This window comes from Chelonoidis abingdonii, chromosome 8, assembly GCF_003597395.2.
Source record: "Chelonoidis abingdonii isolate Lonesome George chromosome 8, CheloAbing_2.0, whole genome shotgun sequence".
NCBI classification, from domain to species: domain Eukaryota; kingdom Metazoa; phylum Chordata; order Testudines; family Testudinidae; genus Chelonoidis; species Chelonoidis abingdonii.
This window is the reverse complement of record NC_133776.1, coordinates 16,507,351-16,527,509: the sequence shown is the minus strand read 5'-3', so window position 1 is coordinate 16,527,509 and position 20,159 is coordinate 16,507,351. Positions and strand designations below refer to the sequence as shown.

Below are 20,159 nucleotides of genomic sequence, written 5' to 3'. Positions count from 1 at the left end.
GGGTTCTGTATTCACCTTTCGTGGTGTGGTTTATTTTTGTGAGGTATTTGTTGTATGCATCTGTATATTACACAGTCAAGCTCTCTTTGCCTAAGAAAACAGTGAGATCAGAAGCAGTTTCCCCCCCCAAAAGGTTAAGTCTGTGGAAGTTCCTTTTTTTTACCCACTAATTCCAGTCTTTTATATTTGTTATCTCAAGCCATTTGGCTTTATACTGATTTGGAATCTGTCAGATCTGATTTGCATTCTTTTTAAAATTTGTCATTTGCATTTCTCTTTTCACTTCAAAGCTACAGCATCAACTGTAGTGAGGTGAACCTAAGGGTATGGCTACACTTGGAAATGTGCAGCGCTGGGAATTACAGCTGTGGTCGTACAGCTGTGTAGGAACAGCGCTGCGGTGTGGCCACACTGACAGCTACCAGCACTGCAGTGTGGCCACATTTGCAGCATTTGAAGCGCTTTTGGGAGTGGTGCATTGTGGACAGCTATCCCAGCGTTCAAGTGGCTGCAACGTGCTTTTCAAAAGAGGGGGGTGGGATGGAGTGTGAACAGGGAGCGTGGGGAGACAGAGAGAGTGGATTTTTGGACAGACACTGTGACAGCTCCCTGCCTTGCAAGTCAAAAGCGGGGGTGGGGGTGGAGTGTGACAGGAGCTCGGGGAGACAGAGAGAGCAGATTTTTGGAGGCAGACACTGTGAGCTCCCTGCCTTGCAAATTCGGCCATTTCCCCACCCCTCTCTCAATCACTTAAATGTAAAAACTTCAGATCAGATAAGCAGCTTTCTCGACGGACTCCCTCCCCCGCCCCAAGCCGTGCTGTTTGTCTCCTCAAGCAAACAGCTGTGAACATTCCAAAGCCTCCGCTCGGCTTGCTCGCTGGAGCAAAGAGCAGCTGTATTTGGTAGCTCCCGGGAGTACCTTCCGGTTTGTTGTAGACAGGAATTCTGGGATACCTCTTAATACCCTGGAGGCCAATAACAGCGCTGGTGAGTGTCCACACCTGATGAGCAGCGCTGCATCACCCGCGCTGGATTTGCTACACCCGTAGCAGACCAGGAGTACAGCCAGCGCTGCAGCCAGGGAGTTGCAGCGCTGGCTGAGCTTTGTAAGTGTGGACACCAAGTTGCAGCGCTGTAACCCCCTCACCAGCGCTGCAACTTGCAAGTGTAGCCAAGCCCTAAGACTGGAGCCAGATCCAGTGGCCGCCAGATTACAATAAGCTCTGAAAACACCCTACAGTTTGGAGTGTCGGCGGCAATCAGCCTTTTGTTTTATATCCACAAACAGCCAATGCCAGCTTCAGAGACAAAACCATCTAGTCTGCTAAGACTATTTGATCCTCAAGGACAATAGGGGAATTCTGATCCTAGCTCCTGCTCCCACTTCCACTGCATATTAAGTATCCTAGCTATTTTGGACGGAGGAAAACATCAGGGATTTCTGAGGAAAGAAATGCTGGCGACGAAGATATAAAGCCAGGATTTTTAACAATATCAAGGAATTTCAAGTGCTCTTGCCAGTGACTGACTCCTTTTTGGGCTATAAAACTCTCCAAATTGTATTTACAAGATGCAACTTAGCAAGGAATCTATCTAGTGCTAGCAAGCAAGAGAGCAGAGAGCATCTCAAGAGGAATCAGGCATACAGGTGAACCATAAGCTTACTAGCCTAAGGGCATATATTCAGCGGATGGAAACCCCCAGGGTATCTGAGCCAGAACTTCTTCTTGGGTGAGGATTTGCAAGGGAGAAGCTGTGCTTGCTGGAAGGAGCACTGACAGTGAAGCCAGGGGAAATGCCAATTCAGCAAATCCTCCATGCAACCTCTTTATGGGACACTCCTTTGAAGTGCTGCCCAAAGAGTAAAGCTGATCCCCCAGAGTGGAAATGCCTTGGGGAGGGTGGTAGCAGCACCACCTGCCCTCTTGTGAAGTGAATACCCTCGGGGGCACAGGGAAGTATAATTTACATTTCCCTGAGCCAATATATATGAAACCAAATCCATGCCATTCAGCAGTCACTCCCTGGTGTGAGATGTGCAAAGAGAAAAACACCGGGGCAAGCTCACCACTGCTTCTTTGAGTTAGCAAGAGGATGCTCCTTCTTGGTTCCCTCAGTACAGCCGTGGCCTATGAACCATGAAGATTTCAGTTCATGTCTCAGGAGCAGTATTGTGCAGACTGTATGTACACACACATAAAGGAAAACCAACTAGAGGACTGGGGTGTCCGCTAATTGGTTAAATCTGCTTAGGTATTTGTCAACCAGTTGGGAGACACTATATGTACTAACTAAAGAAACATTACTACTGCCCATAAAGTTTTGGAATCTAAACTAAAATGCTTCCAGCAGAGATACACCATATAGTAGCTAGTGTGGGTTACATATAAAAAAAGTTCCCTAAATGATCCCTACTATAAAACAGACTATCCAGATCTTCAACAGATGCATGTCGTAGTGGTTAACCAAAGAGGATTAACTATTTGCACATGTGCATATCATTAGCAAATTTAAATAACCCTCAGGATGAAGTTTGAAACTGGACAGCTGCTCTCAAGGAAACAATCTGTTAAGTTGCTGACTGACATATTTAAACAGATGAAATGTACGAGATTTTTTGGGGACATTTTTGGGCCCTCCATCATATATATTTTATTTGCCCCGTGGGAAAAATAACTGTCAATCAAGGCCGTGATGCTGTGTCACAATGGTGGCGTGTTTGCATCGTCACATGGGAAAGTCGTATCACTAATATGCGGCTAGCCTTCTATAGGTCCTTGCCTCAGAAGTTCTAACAGTGCTTTCCAAACATGATTTCTCACAATGCCCTCAAGGGATGTGGAATGGGCAAATGCACAGCAAGGTTTAAACTTATTTTTTCAACACTGTCTCTTCATTTTGGAAGCCTAGCTTGAGCAACGTAGGGGATGAGCATACACTGGAGTTCCAGATGACCAGCACTTCTGAAAATCAGATTCTGACCACCTCAAGCTAGATATTAAAAAATGAGACACCCAGAATTAGTGGCCTAAGAGACTTGCCTACAGTTAAAGTCAGGAGTAGAGTACAGGAGTCCCAATTTGACCTTCTATCTATTTCTAGTTTGAACTGGGAGTCATGATCCCTGGCTTCTATTCCTGCCTCTTGGCATGATCTTGGGCAATGGCAACATTGCACCCTCATGACAATGTCATAGGCACTGAGATGATGTTACATTGTCATCAGGCCTCAAATAAAATTGGAATGCCAAGCAGGACATAATAGATTAGTGATCACTGGGACGGTCTCACAAATTTTTGAATATGCAACAACCATAAGACCTCTGTGTGAATGCCAGGCAGACATGCAGACTTGAAAATATTATTTCAGCTCTTCTTCTCGAGAGGATAATATTTAAATATACTGCACTGAACAGCACAACACAACAGTTCAAAAGAAGCCCCTAATAACTCATTCAGTATTGAGAAAGACCTTTTGCAGTAATCTTTAATGCTTAAACAGCACGACAAGGATTCACATTAATAACAGACTGACATCTTGGAATCTGACTGCTGTAATGCAGCAGAGGACTTTTCTGCACTTCACTGTGCACTTACAAATTTTAAAAGCTGCCAAATCCTTTGCCAAAATCCTGAATATTAATAATGTTTATGACTGGGACATAACATTTAAGATCAGATCAAGTGTCCTCTTCATATGTTTATGATCAGAACTGTAATTTCAAACAGTGACAATGGTGATTAAAAAAGTCGAACCTGAGATATATTCTTTCCGAGTCTCTTTGCTCATTTTAATACTTTGACTAACTCGGACACTTTAATAAGTATTTTTTAGACCTCATGAATGTTACATTTGTAGCAACACATAAGTAAACAAGAAGATGCTTGACTGGGTACCTTGAAGTCGTAAGTGGCATCAGGATTTTCATCACATGCAATGACTTCAGGAGCCATCCAATAAGGAGTTCCAATGAAGGTGTTTCTTCTACCCACTGTTCTGTCGAGCTGAGCGCTGACACCGAAATCCACTGTGGATAAAAAAAAATACAATATGTTCACAAGTAAGGCAGAGACAAAACAGAATATTATTTTCCATCTTCATATGTTCCAACTGAAAAATATCAAAGTCACATTAAGTTCATACAGACTGACAATTCTAAGTCTTCAGAAAAAAGATGTATTGGGTCAAAATCACCCCTGATTGAACTCCCCTGAGTTCAATGGAGTGCTAGCAGGGATGGATTTGGCCATCTGATCTCTTTGTATTGTTGGGAACAATGCACAGGCTCCTCATTACTAGAGTTTAGTAAGAAGAGATCATGACTCCATGTACTAATGGAGAAGAGGGTTGGGAACAGAAACAACCTAGAGCCTTTGTTCTGTCCTGTTACATGTGTGTCAAGGAAAGACACATATTTTTAAAAGCTCCATTTTCTGGAAATACTCTTCCTGGAAATGGCATAAATACAACAGGCATAGGGAACTAAAGGCTAAGGACAAAGGATCATAGGGAAATGTTAAATGTGGAGCTGCAAAATGAAGCAACAAGAGATATCTTTCTACTCCATGGTAAAATATTCTGGGCTAGATTCTCTGGTTCTCAAAGTTCACTTTGTACCATGTAACTTAAAATGACTGGAGAATTTCCCTTTGGAGGGGGAACCTCCCCCAGTGTAAAGCTGGATGAGCCAGACTGTGTCCTGAGTTGGAACCACCTTTCCTTGTATAAAGGGAGGGAAGGGACATGACTGAATGAGACTCTCCACCCAATTCTTCCACTTGTATAAGATCCCTGAGGTACCCCTTGTGCAGCTTTAACATGCTGGTGCTGGACAGCTGAGCCTCAAGCTCTCTGTGAACTAATGGTGAACTGTCTTCTATATTTTCCTCTTCACTGTTGTGTTGTGGGGCACGGGAGGGCAGTGGGTGGTGATGGAACCCGTGACACTGGAAATAGAATGCAGAATAATTCCTCTGACTGAGGTTCTCTCAAGTGTATTGATCACAGCACCAACAAGACTACCACAGTGTAAGACTGATTTTGATTGTTCAGTGCACCAAAATGCAATTGAGATGGAATCTTCTCTTTAAATCTCAAGAGCATCTGATAGGATCAGGGTAGAACTATACATTTACAAATTTTCAACATGCAGAGATGGGGTCAATATGCAAAGATGATCATGAATGTGTAAATCCACATGCAGGTCAAAATGCAATGGTGGAACCGAGCAAATGTCAGTGCATGTAAATTTTTTTATATTTGGATGTCAGCTGTCATCCGATGATAATTTAGTGCATGGTATTTAGTCAAATCCAAGTCCATTTTAATGAGTCCAGCACAAAACTATAATCTCAGAAGATACCTATTCTGTCCCCATTCCCAAAGAAGGCAAGTCAGTTACTCACTCTCTACCAGTTTCATTCCATCTTCCCAGCCAACCTCATACCACACTTTCCTTATATTTGCCACGAGTTTTATACCATTCTTACCTAGTTTAACTTCTGCATTTTCTGTCAGCAATACATTCTGCCCCTTGATGTCTCGATGAATTACTTTATGCTGGTGTAGATGACTCAAACCCTAGAAAATTCAGTGGATAAGCAAGGTCAGTAGAAACCAAATTCAAAGAGTATTATTTTATACCATTTCCCCCTTGCCATCAGCACACTAATTATTCACCAAAAATGGGAGATTTTTGTTGGAATTAAATCACCTCAAAACACTTTGTCATGTGTACAGAATGTCCGACATTCCACATTGGGATGGCATGAGTAGAAATACCCACTTAACTGTGTTCATGGAAGTCAGTGCTTTATATGGTGAATGAAAAGAACTGTAAATTCGATAAGGATTTAGGATCAAGCATTCAGTTACTTCAAGAACCAATATTAACCTGAATACCTCAGTATGTATAGCAATGTCTTTTCATGGGCTTTTTTGCCCTAGGGAGCCATTTGAGCAGCTGAAACAGAAAATGTGGTCTTCTCTCTGTATACCTATCAACTGGGAACTGAAATACCAGATCTCACATTATATTGGCCCAATAAATAGTATTCACATGCATTAAAAACCGCTATTAAAAATACAAATACTAAAAGTTGCACATATCTCTAATAGAGACATAGCTCAAATTAAAAGTCTCTTTTGAAGGCTAGAGGTAAACTAGCTTTCCACTGCGCCTTTTTATTAGTTCATTAATTTCTTCGTGCAACCTGCATTTTTATCTCATGTGTTTTACTATTTCGGGTTTAAAAGTAATAGCCACCTATATTGCTAGTCTGGTACGATATGGATTACTTTAAAAACTAATTTTGTATTGGTTTTCATTTCATATTAAATATTCATTTTTTAAAAAGAAAATAATTTCCGCTATCACTGCTGGCTGTTATTAGTCATTTTATGCTTGTTACTTTGGGACTACTACAGAGATCTGGAAGTCTTCATGCATTCCAATTCTTAACTGAATTATTCCAGTTTCAGTCTCTAACTGTTTGAGCCTATGGTGCATCTAGGGAAATGGCAAAGCTTCCATTCAGCTATGTAGCTCAAGCCCTAGGTGTTATAAAATCACATCAAACTTTCAATCTTAAATAATATTTATGAGTTCCCATTGATTATAGTGACAAGATAAGCACCATTAATGACTCGCAATGTTATATAGCATTTTCAGTATATGATCATATACTTCTACGTGCCACCCCTTTACTATCAATGATCAGAATGAATTAATTTGAAATGCATCTAAATGTACTATGAATAATTTACTTCTATAGGCCTGGAATTGTTTTAATGGCTAATTAATTAATGAGCTACAAGGACTATTTTAGCTGTATTCCCTAACAGAAAATGATTGCCACATTGGGCAGGCTAGAAAATTTGTTTAACAAGACACTGTATTGATTTTTCACTAGCCACATAAATGCATACTTGTATCTTTAAAAATATACCTGGAAGACTTTAAATACAAATATATTGTATATGGATCGAAGTTTCCTTTGCTGTGCAGTGTATAAATATGTAACAAGTCAGCTTGCCTTTGTATTTTGTGTCTTGAATTGTGTAACAAAGCACAAAAGAGTAACAATGTTAAACACTTGAGAATGGCATCTTTCAATATTACCAATCTCTCAAACTCCTCTGTGGTTTTCTACCTTCCACCCATCCCCAACCCGTACTTTAAACCTATAGGTTTATTTAAAGATGGGATGAAAAGCACTATCGCCACCATGGGTTTTTTTTCATAATTAAAGGGAAATCTGTTTTCTGAATGAAGGATAAGAGGATCCTGAAAGAAGAACGAGGATACTATAAGCGATTACTTAGATTGTAAACTCTTTGTGGCAGTGACTGTCTTTTTGTTCTGTATTTGTACAGCATCTAGCACAATGGCACTACCACAATATGAAGAAAGAAAGAAAAAGCTGGCACAGTACCATTTCTTTCAGAAGTGCTTCTGGTTGGGAGAGAGGAGAGACAAAGAACTAGAAGTGTCCCAATGGTTCCTTCTTGCCTTCTTAAGTGTATGTACAACAAGGATGGAGAAAAATCCCTTTTCTGGCTCAGGTTCTCCACCTCTTCCCCCAGCCCCAATCCCTTTGAGTCACAGGTCATGCAATGACTCTCCTCTCCTCAACTCTATAGAAAGAGCAGACCACTGTCATAGGCTGGCCGGCTTTTCAAGGCAAGCTGAGCTCAGTCTGGCCCATGGCCTAGGAGTTACCTCTCAGCTTCACCCCGATCTGTTAATGTAGGGGAAATTACTGATCCCAGCTGGGTGTAACGGAGACTGACGCCACCTGCAGAGGACAGCTTAAACAGTGCTGAGCTCAGTTAAGGGGAGAAGAATCAGGAGAGTGAAAGCAGGAAGTTCCCTCTTTCTTTCTGGGAAGAGCTCAGGGTAGGCCTCAGGGACTGAAGAGGAGGCAAGACTCTCCTATGGAGGTAATCCTATAGGGAGCAGTGAAGTCTACTGGAAGCTGGGGAGGGGGGCTGAGTTAGGGCCTACAAAGGGTGGCACAGACCCACAGGGAACAGAGTAGGATCCTGTGGGAGAGAGCCTTGAGACACGGTTTGTAAGTGGAAGTAGAAGACTTCAGTACCCCAAGGGGACAAAAGAATTATTCGGATATTTGGATTTTCAATTGGACTTTTCAGTTACCCCAGGAAGGGTTTGAACTTTGTGACTTGGTTGGAGGGCCGAGCCATGGAAGACCCAGTGAGAAGCAGTAGAGCCATAGGAGATGCTGGAGCCACCGATACAGGCGACATTATGCATGGATGGAAGGGACATTCCAAAGATGTACCCCACTGCAACTACGCATTGCATAGCCAAATGTTGAGGCTTGACACCTGATGGTGATTCTGGATCATGACCCAGTGGTTAGCTTCTGACTCAGTGGTAGGCCTATTTTCCAAAACAGGCTTACCAGTTCATAAATTTAAACTAAGCCTGTGTAACTGTGGTTTCCTGAGACTGAAGGAAATGTCACTACAACAGCTGATTAGCTACAATGCTTGTTATTTTGCTCATCAAATTGTGAGGCATGTGGTGGATGGTGGCACGTATTGTAAATAAACAAATGCTCAGTCACCACTGGACAGCAATTGGAACTTTATGAGCATTTTATAGCCTTCCATGTGCATGTCTGAGAACTCGCTGCCTTCCTTGGCCAGTTTTTTGGCACTCATTCACATGGTGGTTGTTTCTTGAAATCTATTCTGTACAGGGTTCCCACACCATGTTTACGATGGACTTACACACAAAACTTATTTCTTACATTCATAGAAGTTAAGGTCATACTATTATGATCAGGTAGACTGGATACCTGAATGACATAGGCATCATATGGAAGTGCATCATTTACAAGAGGCACCAACGCACTGCTACGGAACACTGGCACTCCCCGGTATAAGCCATTCCAAACAAACCCTTATCTCCTGGGTATAAAAGTTCCAACATCCTCACTGAAGCCAGTGACACCAGGCAAATTGAAAAATAAAAATGTGCCATTGAGTCGGCAGTTATTAAATGTCTTTTTAAAAACACAGATTCCTTCTGCAGACTGTATTAGGCCTTCCCTTTCTGTTAATTGAAAATGGGATTCTAGCTGAAATACATTTTTGTACTTGTTTATTATTAAAGGGAATTACATTTTTGTTGAAGGAAAAATAGAGTTAAAAGTTGAGAAACTAACAGAGCTAAGGTGCATTAACTGGCAGTTATTTATTATGCATCAGACAAGCACATGAATCATTCACACCTACAGGCACCTAAGAAGCATTAGCTTATGCCAGCATATTAGCTATACAGCCTCAAGTGCCATCTCACAAGCTTTACCTCTTTTCTAAGTGTAAAATGCCAACCTTCAACCATTGCATTTGGTGAATGACATTTAGAACTACAGTAGCTCACTTTGTACACATACCCGTAAAATCTCCCTGCAGATGTATGCAATCCACTCCTCCTTCAAAGTGTTCCCTTTTGTGTTCTTGATCAGATCAGTAACAGAGCCAGCACCACAGAACTCCATCACCAGCTGGCAAAGGAAACAAAAGAACAATGATTGTAATTAAACTTGAAAGCATCCTCTGGGTTGCAATAACCAAATGTAGTACATTGCAGTTGGCAAGGTATTTATGATGCAATTTCACTGCAACAGAAAGTGATCATTGAATAATTTTGTGTTTATTTTCTTTAAAGTTGCAAGAGTTTATTTGCACTGCTTGGGAAGTGTGTTTTCCTTCAAGAGGCATCAGAACAAGAAATTGGAGTAACTTTTATTACTGAAAAAAATGGGGAAAAATTTAGAAATCTTGAAGTCACTAATCCCACTGCTATGTATTTTATATTCTCACGACAGGGCCAAGTTCCATATCAATGCAAATAGGATATACAGAGGTGCCCCAGAGTCAATCTCCTGAACATAAATCTTCCATAAATATGTGAAGACACCATTAAACCTGGGAGAAGTTTTCTTCCTATAATTCCATTTCTAATGATCTACTTAAGTTTTCACTCCTTTATGCTGGGGGCCGGGGGCTGTTCTCTGCTTCCTTCCATATCAGAAAACATTTCTTAATGGGTGAAGTTTGTTAATCTGTGGAACAGTCTGCCAAGGGGAGTGGTTCACTAGAGCTGTTTCAAATCAGACTGGACATATTTTTTCCACTCTTCCCCTGTTTAATTTGTTTTAACAGTAAATATAAAAATCCAAACAGAGGGCATAAACCTGAGGATCTTATTGAGGCCCAGACCCAAAACTGATCAGTCATGAAATAAGAGAGACAAGACCAGCACACTGGGTCTGGTCCTGCAGTCCATGCACCCACCAAACTCCTACTGTTTTCCAGGGAAATTTTGTGCACATAAAGAATGTAGGACTGGACCCAATATGTATATATATATATAAACATCACATAACATGAATGATCACAAAAGAAAATTTTCCAGTCTGTAGATTGGTTTGCACTTCTTAAATAGGATTTTAATTTTGCTAAAATAATTTGGCTTATTACTTAGGGCTTAGACAATATTTCATGTTTTCAAAGCAATTGACATCACTTTACTAAAAACTGAAAGCTGAAAAGAGAAAGGGGGAAAAAAAGACAATAAAAACGTTAGTTGCCCCCCAGCTGCTTGGATGATTCAGTTAAATGGACAATCGTATTGGCAGAGTTATAAAACAAAGACCGAACACTATTATAATCTTCAGTTCAGATAAGATACTTGAATAGAATATCGGGAACAATGCTGTACTAGCGGGAAGAAAGGCCATTTTGACCTAGTACGTCCTTTCCATATCTAGTTTTGGTAACTTCTAGAATCATTTGTTTCTCAGTTCTGCTCCAGATGAAGGCTGATAAATTCTTTGCATGTCCCTAAGAAACAAAAGTTACTTTTACATTATAAAAGTGGACTTAAGAAATGAATTTATGATTGGCTAAAACAGTCATGTGACCGCGCAGGTAATTAGCCCATCCACAGAGACTGTAACTTTCCCTGCTAAATGATGAGAACAAGGATCAAAACACCAAACACTGTGACCTCGTCAACAGCTTCACAACCCAGAAAACAAAATAATCGATTACTAATTGCTCCCCATAAAATGGAATAATATAACTCTGGGCTAGAAAGAAGTTCTTCCCTTTCTCTTTTCCCTCTTAACGGACTGATACTATACATGGGAATTGCAATATTTGCACGTGTATCGGGTGAAAATAAGCACTTAGGATACTATAGTGACGAGGACTATAGAAAATCTTTAGATAGATAGGTCGGTAGCTAACTATAACGTGTTTGATATACACATACAAGAAATAAAACTTACTGTAAGGGTTTCATTGCATTGCATGCTGCTGTCATGGAGGTTGAGGGTGGTTGAGGTGTGAGAGAGAGACTCCTCATACCCCCATTCAGACCCCCAACTTCTAACACTACTGTGTCATCATCTCACACTTGCGTCCCAGAACATTCCTCTCAACCCCTGCCCCCGCACATTCATCCAGCGCCCTCCCAAATAAATCCATTTGCAAGTTCCTACTGTGACTCCAAACCCACAATTTTGCATCTGGCTAAAGGATGGGTGAGTTGTGGCAAGAAAAAGGGTGAATTTTGAGTCCCAGGCAGGAAAAAAAGGTTGGGAATCACTGTACATTTGTCTTTGCCCTCAGGACTGACAGACGCACATTGTACCTATGTGTTTATATTGCTCATAACTAGAAAGCAATGAAAAATGAAAGTACCATTGCACAATATATTGCAATCACAAAATATTAAAAAGAAGGACCAAACATCATGACAAGTATACACTTTATCCATTAATTTGAATGATCATCTCTGCAGTCCCGCCAGTTCACTCAGTCCTACGCTCGTGTCCTTGATTTAAATCTGGCAAAGATTTTATAGCAATAAGTACATCAAGTAGCCACATGCCTAGTGTAACCCCTGAATAATTGTGAACTCTCCTAGAAATAAAAAAAGATGAGAGTCCCAGGAGAGTTTAATGCCCAACTCAGCTTTTCAAAAATACTAAGAGACGTACAATCCCATAACGTGTGTAAGAGACTATCCAGCAACCACAGATATTATTACAGTACTGGCAATACCAGCAGCACATGGGTACAGTTGGGAAGGGATCCAACAGGGCTTAACAATGAACATTTGTTGTTAACTGTGAAGCATTTCGAATAAGCTGTGCCATTAATTCTTTAAGGCCTGGTCTACATGGGGGAGGGGGGGGTGTTGATGTAAGATACGCAACTTCAGCTACGGGAATACCGTAGCTGAAGTCGAAATATCTTATTCCGACTTACCTCTCACCCTCACGGCGCGGGATCGACGTCTGCGGCTCCCCTGTTGACTCCACTACCACTGCTCGCTCCGGTGGAGTTCCAGAGTCGACGGGGAGCGCGTTCGGGGATCGATATATCGCATCTAGATGAGACACGATATACCGATCCCCGATAAAACGATCGCTACCCGCCGATACGGCGGGTAGTCTGGACATACCCTAAGAGAAGGGGAAGTAGCCAATGAACAACGTTGTCAATGTATCTCAGCCTGCAGTAGAAGGATAATGGACCTCTGACTCAAAGAACAGCATTTCTTGTGAAGGCTTTGTACTGAAGAGATAAAAAACTAAGCAACTGCTACAAACAGAGATGGACAAAATATGCAAAGTGAAATTGTTCTTCCATAACATGCTGAATTGCCTGTTTGTGTTTTAAATTCACAAAGTACTGCAAAAATATAGCTTTGCTGGTAGAAATTATTCAATCAAGTTGGTCACGGGCTGTATTGATCTTTATCTTCACCTTCTCCACTGACCAGCTATAACAGTGTTTTGCACATGTACAGCAATTTACAGACATTATGGATCACACCATTTGTGTCATAATGCCAATTCCTTCGTTTTAGACATCCAAGAACAGAGGTTTGGAGTGGTTAAGTGATTTGCTCAGGGTCATCATACAAGTTAGTGGCAAAAAGTTGGTAATCTTGTCCAGGAGTCATGGTCCCTGCCCTGTTTTCTAACTGCCCACAACAAAGGGAAGGATAGTCTTGTAGCTAAAGCAATGGGCTAGAAATCAAAAGATCTGAGTTCCACCCCCAGCTCTTCAACAGACTTCCCGAGTCTCAGCTTTCCCCATCTATAAAATGGTGATAAAGCTGATAGTATGTGACAGGATTGTTATCAGGATTCATTCCCTCATTTTGCACAGTGCTTGGAGATCTTCAAATGTACTTGCATCATGTGCCTTCTAATCTGTGTAATATTGCCTGTAGATGCAAGACTAATATAGCAGTTAGCCTAATAACTGCTTGTATCATTACCAAGATTGTTAAATGCTGGAGATATTGAGGGGTGGGGAAAGATACTAAACCTGAAATGCTAATAAAAATTACTCGTAACTACAATTATAAGCAGGACAGGATGGAGGTAAGATCACATTCTGAAATTTAATGTCCATGGCTGATCATTAAAGATTTTTAATATAGTTCATTTAGCATTTATTTTCCCTTTTATGTTCGACTAGAGCAGCAATCTTTACATGCAAGGCACGTGAATGCACAGCAGCTGTTACTCCATTGTGGCCTGCACTCTCTGAACGTATTGCTTCATGAATCCTCTCAGCTTGTAAATGAATCATTTCTCTCTTGATATAGAAGTGGCCTCCAAAAACATTTCCCAGACCCCCTCTGGCCCCACCGCCACTGTGCATTACATTCGGCTAGCTCTGAATTGAGGTCCAGAGCTCAGAAATGACTAACACTTGTGCATGAAGCCATTATCCAGCAGACTGATCTGGAACCCTCCCTGAGGAACTTCAATACTCCAGAGAGGCTCTCTCCAGAACTATTTGTCTGCAGCAACTCGCTATCCTTCCTGGGACTGATTTTTCTGTCCCTCACACCAAGTTCTTTCTTACCACATCCTTCCCCTCAAGAGCGACTGATTGAGTCCCAGTTGTTCAATCAATCCAAGCCATGTTTAACCCTGGATTCTGAAGTGGAAACCCTCTGGTATTCAGTTCATACCAGGAAACTAGGGTTTAGGAGCTCTGAATAGAAACATGACAATGACCTGCCCTTGGGCACTGGTGGGCTCTGGCCTAAGTTACCTTCATGGTCACATAAGTCCCAGCTCTTCGCCAAGCACTGCACTACACACCAAAGGTAAGATTTTCCAAAGTGCTCAGTGTTGCACCAACTTTGCTCCCACTGGCGACAATAATAAAATACTCATCGACTTCCACGGCAGCAGAGCTAGGCCAACACAGAGAGCTACTGAAATCCCCCTTCCCAACTTACTAGCCAATGCTCAGTCCCAGACTCGAATTCAATCAGCTAGCATTCACAGAGAGGAAAGCATAGCAAAGCTCATGACGAAACTGGATGATATGCCACATCTATTGTTAACTGAAGACATATTTAATCCACCACATGGTCATCTGCACTCACAGTGCCTGCTGTGGATAAGTTAACTAGGTGAGGGATTTATGATAAAGGACATGTGGCAAGCTTCATGGTCCGCAGAGAAAGTGACAAATCATTACCTTGTCTCGGACTCCATTCAGTGTCAACCCAGGTTTGATTTACCACAAAGACAATGGAGCCTTCTCAATCAGTTTCATAGTGGACATGGAATTTGTGCTGCAGCAGAATTTCTTTGGCATTTTAGACACATTTTAGACGTATCTGGCTTTAAGACTAAGCTTGATAAGTTTATGGAAGGGATGGTATGATAGGATAGTTTAATTTTGGCAACTGATCTTTGATTATCAGCAGATAAGTCTGCCCAATGATCTGTGATGGATATTGGATGGGATGGTATCTGAGTTACTGCAGAGTAATCTCTTCCTGAGTGCTGGTGGTGAGTCTTGCCACATGCTCAGGGTTTAGCTGATTGCCATACTCTGGGGTTGGGAAGGAATTTTCCTTCAGGGCAGATTGTCAGAGGCCCTGGAGGTTTTTCGCCTTCCTCTGCAGCATGGGGCATGGGTCATTTGCTGGAGGATTCTCTGAAGCTTGAGGTCTTCAAACCACAATTTGAAGACTTCAATAACTCGGACATAGGTTAGGGGTTTGTTATAGAAGTGAATGGGTAGGGTTCTGAGGCCTGCTTTGTGCAGGAGGTCAGACTAGATGATCATATTGGTCCCTTCTGACCTATGAGTCTATGAGTCTATGTCAATGTGGGCAACCACAAACCATGACACACATTGTTGAGGACTGCAAAATGACTCATCTTCCTGGAGGCCTTTGCACCTTCAACACTGTTGATAAGAAAGTGGTGGCTTGGCTTGCCCAGATTGCATTCAATCAATCAATCAATCAATAGGCCCAGGCTCCCTGGCAATGGTCCCCTTAGACTCTAATGCCTGCAGGCCACCTCAGAGAGTAAATCTTCTAACTGCCCTGCCCAACAAGGACCAAGCTGCACTGATATTAGTTCCACTTCCTGGTTTCCTGTCTATGTAGATAGGTTGCAGAAGGCCTCACAAAACACAATTGGTAGTGATTATCTGAATGGGGGCTGGAGGTAGAGTGTATTACCACAGTCGGAGTAGTCCAGGAGCGTGCTGTGGGTAGAGAGAGTTGACGGAACTGACCAAAAGGTGGGGAGCAAGGTGGATAAAGCCCTGTGCTTACTACTTTGCATATGGGGGTACAAAAACTATACTCAGCTCTGTGTTTGGAATCAGAATGGGACTGAGCACAGGTCAGTGTGTTGACCCCAGCCAATATAAACTTTTTAGGGACCATTATGCTTTCATAGCTCTTTTATAAAGGCCCACTTCTTTATTGTCGTACGCATCATTACTCTTTATACTACAACCACAGTTATTAACACCTGGAGCCGATAGCAGGGCACTAAAAATTCAATAACCTTCACCTGGTAATTCAGCAGAAAAGCTGCTGCTTGTTTCTGAAAATGAGAAAACATTTGAATATTTTAATCGATGCTTAATACAAAATCAGTAGAAAGGAATGTTCCCATTCAACATGCTGAACTGAATAGATAAAAGTGGATTTTAATGGACTCTAAAAGCATCCCAGCTAGAACAGGCTGCAAATTAAAGAGCACTACCTACAGTTCTTTGTCTCTGCTCCTTTTAAAGCTTAGGCCCCACAACCACAATGACATGTCTGTCTGGTTGCTTTAGCCCGCAGGGTACAGAGATGCATGCCACCGACACACCAGTCTCCTTCTTTTGAAGGCAGTGGCCTACAATATAAACACCCGTGCAAACTTTCATAAATAAATAATTTGCCTGGCTACATTCTGTTAGCACCTTCTAACAGCACGAGGCCAGACAAGTAATTCATGTCACTTAGGAAGGCTGAAAATGGTTATTGTCAGGACTAAGCAGAACTTCAAAGAGTGGAAGAGAAATGAGTTGACACAGCCACAGGATTGAGAGTTACAATACATACATGGTTCCTGCAGAAATAGCTTTGAACAGAACTGGAAATTAAATAGCTTAGGCTTACTTAGCCACAAAGCAGCAGAAAGTCTTGCTTATGACACACTGTCTATCCTCTCAGCCAGACTCCATTAACCAGTCCTGTTCAATGCCAATCTCCTTATAACTGCCTCTTTCCAAGCACTCCTTTTGTATATTGCTCTCAGGTAATGTGGATTATTGCTGAAAGTGGGCCTTGAAGGAACTAACTAGAATTAAAGGTCAGTTTAAATCTTTTCCTGCTAAGCTCAAACTTCTAAATATTCAATTTGAGTTGGTTAAGGTTTCAGCTGTGCAGAGACATTCTCCAATGAACACTCAACAGAACGATAGAGCCCAGCATCGATACAAAATCTGTATCCGCAGCTGATCTGCAATCCGCAAACATGGTTTGCAGAATGAGACCAGTTCTGCTCTTAGGTACACATATGTGCAACCCCCCCAGAAGAGTGGATGAGTTTGCATGCATATAAATGACAGCAGGATTTGGATCATCACTATGGGCCAAATTCTACTGTCAGCAGGGCCGGCTCCAGGCACCAGCTGACCAAGCACGTTCTTGGGGTGGCACTGTGGGGTGGGGCAGTGTTCAGGTTTCTTTTTTTTTTTTTGGTTTGGCGGGGCAGTGCTGCAGGGTTTTTTTGTTTGTTTTTGTTTCCGCCGGGTGGCGCTTGGAGGGGGGTGGTGCTTTTCGGCGGCATAGTGCTCGGGGGGCAGGAGTTTGGGTGGTGTGGCGCTCAGGGAGGGCGGGGGCTTGGGCGCTGTGGTGCTCGGGGGGGGCTTTGGGCAGAGCGGCGCTTGGGAGGGGCTTCGGTGGCATGGCATGGAGTTCCGGAAGGCGGGGCTTCAGGCGGCGTGGCGCTCGGGTGAGCCAGGGACTTGCACGGTGCTCAGGGGGCAGGGGCTTGCGCGGCACTCAGGGGGGCAGAGGGGTGTTACAGCAGGGCGGTGCTCTTTTTTTCCACTTGGGGCAGCAAAAAAGTTAGAGCCAGCCCTGGCAGTCAGGAACACCAGTGTAAATCTAAACTGCAGTGGGAGTTCCCCTGGATTTACACCAATAGTGCCAAGAGTAAAACTGGCCCTTATAGATTTTAAATGCTGAAAAATATAAGAAAAGATTAAATGGCTCCAGGTCATATTGTTACATTTTAAAAACTTTCCTTTTCTACTTTTTGCAGGATTCCCCTGACGCATGCACCTCTGCACCTGGAGCATCTGCTCACTGACAGCCTGGCTGCAGTTGGAGTTATCCTGATTTAGGATCATTCTTGGGAGAACCACTCCTCAGCTGATCTGTCTGTAAGTGACATTATATCTTTGGAAAGGTTGACTGAGTGCAGTCCCTCCCAGCTGTGGCAGAGGGCAGCACGGCAGGGCACAGAAGTAGGGACTCTGAGGTACTTGCCAAGTGTAGGTATTCTGAAGGCTGCATGTTTGTAATTCCCCCTCCCCCCATTATAAATCTACCTTCCCACTCATTTTTAGGGTTGCCATGGAAGCAATCCATCTCCCGCCAGAAAGGTGGGTACTTCTCCCCACTGGGGAATGGCTACATTACCGCTGCTCTGCCCTCAGCTGTCACCAGCCTGAAGCTTACTCTGCATGCAGTGTAAATCCAATTCTAGAAGCAGCAGCAAAATCCTATACAATTGTACATGCATGGCAGATCTTTTCTGCTAACCACTTCAATACACTGCAGATGGCAAGAACAGATGACAATCATCCAGCAAAGCAACACCCATATCAACACACAGCATACAGCCACAGGGTAACATACTGAACTTAAGAAGAAACCCTACAGCTTCTGATGATATTTCCAGAATCAACTCTGGAATATCAGTGTGCTCAGGAAGCACTTCTTTGTGTTGATCACTTTTGCAATCGAGTACAAGTTTCTTTATGACTCCCTGCATAATTCTACCCCTCTCTAAAAATTCATCACTTACATCCCCTCCCCATGCCCAGTGTTCTGACATTGATGCCAACCTCAAAATCTTAGTGGTCTGCCTCTCTCAAATGACACCATGTTTTCTTGAACAGAGATGCACAATACATAGAATGCTCTCTTTGAGCTGGTATGGAAGGCCACTACCCTCTACTCATTTAATCTTTCTTGATGCCTACCACGACACCTACAAGCAATTTGTTCACTGTCCTCTACTCTATTTACTTTATTTATCTGTTGAGTGAACTACTCATTTATGTGGGGATAGGAAGTCCAGTGATCAGAGACAGGTCATAAAGAGACTAGAATTAAGGCTGGGAATTGATGTTTCGGGTCAAATAGGTGATAAGATGGAGGGATGATGGGGGGAGAAGTGGGTTTAACTTCATTAAAAAAACCAAACAAAAAAAAACTTCACCAACAAACTTTGTGCCTACCTTCACACTGATCACTTTGCTTATGGTTCCACTGCTCATCCTCTGTCTTCTTAGACTGCACATTCTTCTGTGTACGGAATGTGTCTCTCTGTGTTTGGAGCTCCCCAGTTCACAAGAGGTGTGCATGCTGTCTCCTCCCGCCCCCCACAGGCCTGTGCTAAATGGTAGGTCTGGAGGAGGGGGTGTTGCGATAATTGGGCCTACAATTTTCCCCTAATTGTGAGTTAAGCTATGAACAGTCTGTGAAAGTTCAAAAAAAAAAAGTCACAATAACCTGTAACAATAAATATTGATAGGAAAAGGTGCAATAAAGAGACAGATTGAATTAGTCCAAACAAAAAGGCCTACTGCCATAAATCAAGGACCATGTTCAGATCATGCCTGATAAATGAAACAGTGTGGGGCTGGAAATCAATGAACCAAAATTGGCGTGTGGGAAATTAGATCTAATTGGTGGACAAAATAATGAGGGGAAGAACTATTCTGCCTCTCACTCCCTTTTGGGATCCTTAAAAGAAGAGAAAAAAAAATCAGTGGAGGAGAAAAGCTGGTTACTGTGACACTGGCTGACTGAAAGATGAGAGAAGGGGAAGAAGTGAGCTCACCATCATGTCTGCCATGCACACCATCTCCTGGAACCCCTAATCCTGAGAAACGTCCTGATCAGACCAGGCCTGAAAACGGGACCGAGAAAACACTGCAACCTCCACCATCTCCAGATAAATCCTGAACACCATCTAGGATGTGAGACTTGGTCGCCCCCTTCCCCCAACCGTCCTTTTCCTTTCCTGCCTTATTTCTTCTCTCTCCTATTTCTCTCCTTTTCGCTTCTGTCTCTTAAGAGTCTGGATTAGCCAGCCATGACTGCGTATTTTGCAACATGCTGAAAGCCTGTGACCAGAAAAAAAGCAGCTAGAAGCAATGCCCTAAACAGCCAAGCGCTGGCACGTGTTTGCAAGGTCTCAAAGTACCTGATAAGACCATGTATTGTGCCTGCGTTGGATTTTTTGTTTTCTGGGGTTTTTTTTTTTCAAAGCAGTGAAGTTGCCAGTTAAATTCAACACCAGAGACAGAAGCTGCAGTTTTTAAATCTGTGCGGTTCTTTATTTCCCCTTTTGCATATGTGCCTATCTTGTTTTGTCTTCTAGGAATTGGGATTGGACTTTAACAGCAGCAGCAACACTGGCAGGTTTAGCCCATCTCAACAAACTTCTTCTCTTTTCTCGAAAAGGGAAGCTACCACCATCTTTAATACCATCTGGGAGATGGTCAGACAGGTGGGGGGTTTCCTTCTAAAGACTCCCCTCG

At 42.6% G+C, this 20,159-nt stretch overlaps 1 protein-coding gene across 12 annotated transcripts in view; it reads right to left on the bottom strand.

Annotated features, from left to right (window-relative positions):
* TNIK (TRAF2 and NCK interacting kinase) overlaps positions 1 to 20,159 on the bottom strand; it is a 317,025-nt gene that overhangs the window by 100,051 nt on the left and 196,815 nt on the right. For all 12 annotated transcript variants that reach the window (XM_075068394.1, XM_075068396.1, XM_032783680.2 and 9 more), the window contains exons 5-7: positions 9,428 to 9,538; positions 5,492 to 5,582; positions 3,899 to 4,029 (exon numbers count right to left, since the gene is read on the bottom strand). In XM_075068394.1, the coding sequence (XP_074924495.1) occupies positions 3,899 to 4,029; positions 5,492 to 5,582; positions 9,428 to 9,538 (333 nt within the window). The remainder of the gene's footprint in view (positions 1 to 3,898; positions 4,030 to 5,491; positions 5,583 to 9,427; positions 9,539 to 20,159) is intronic.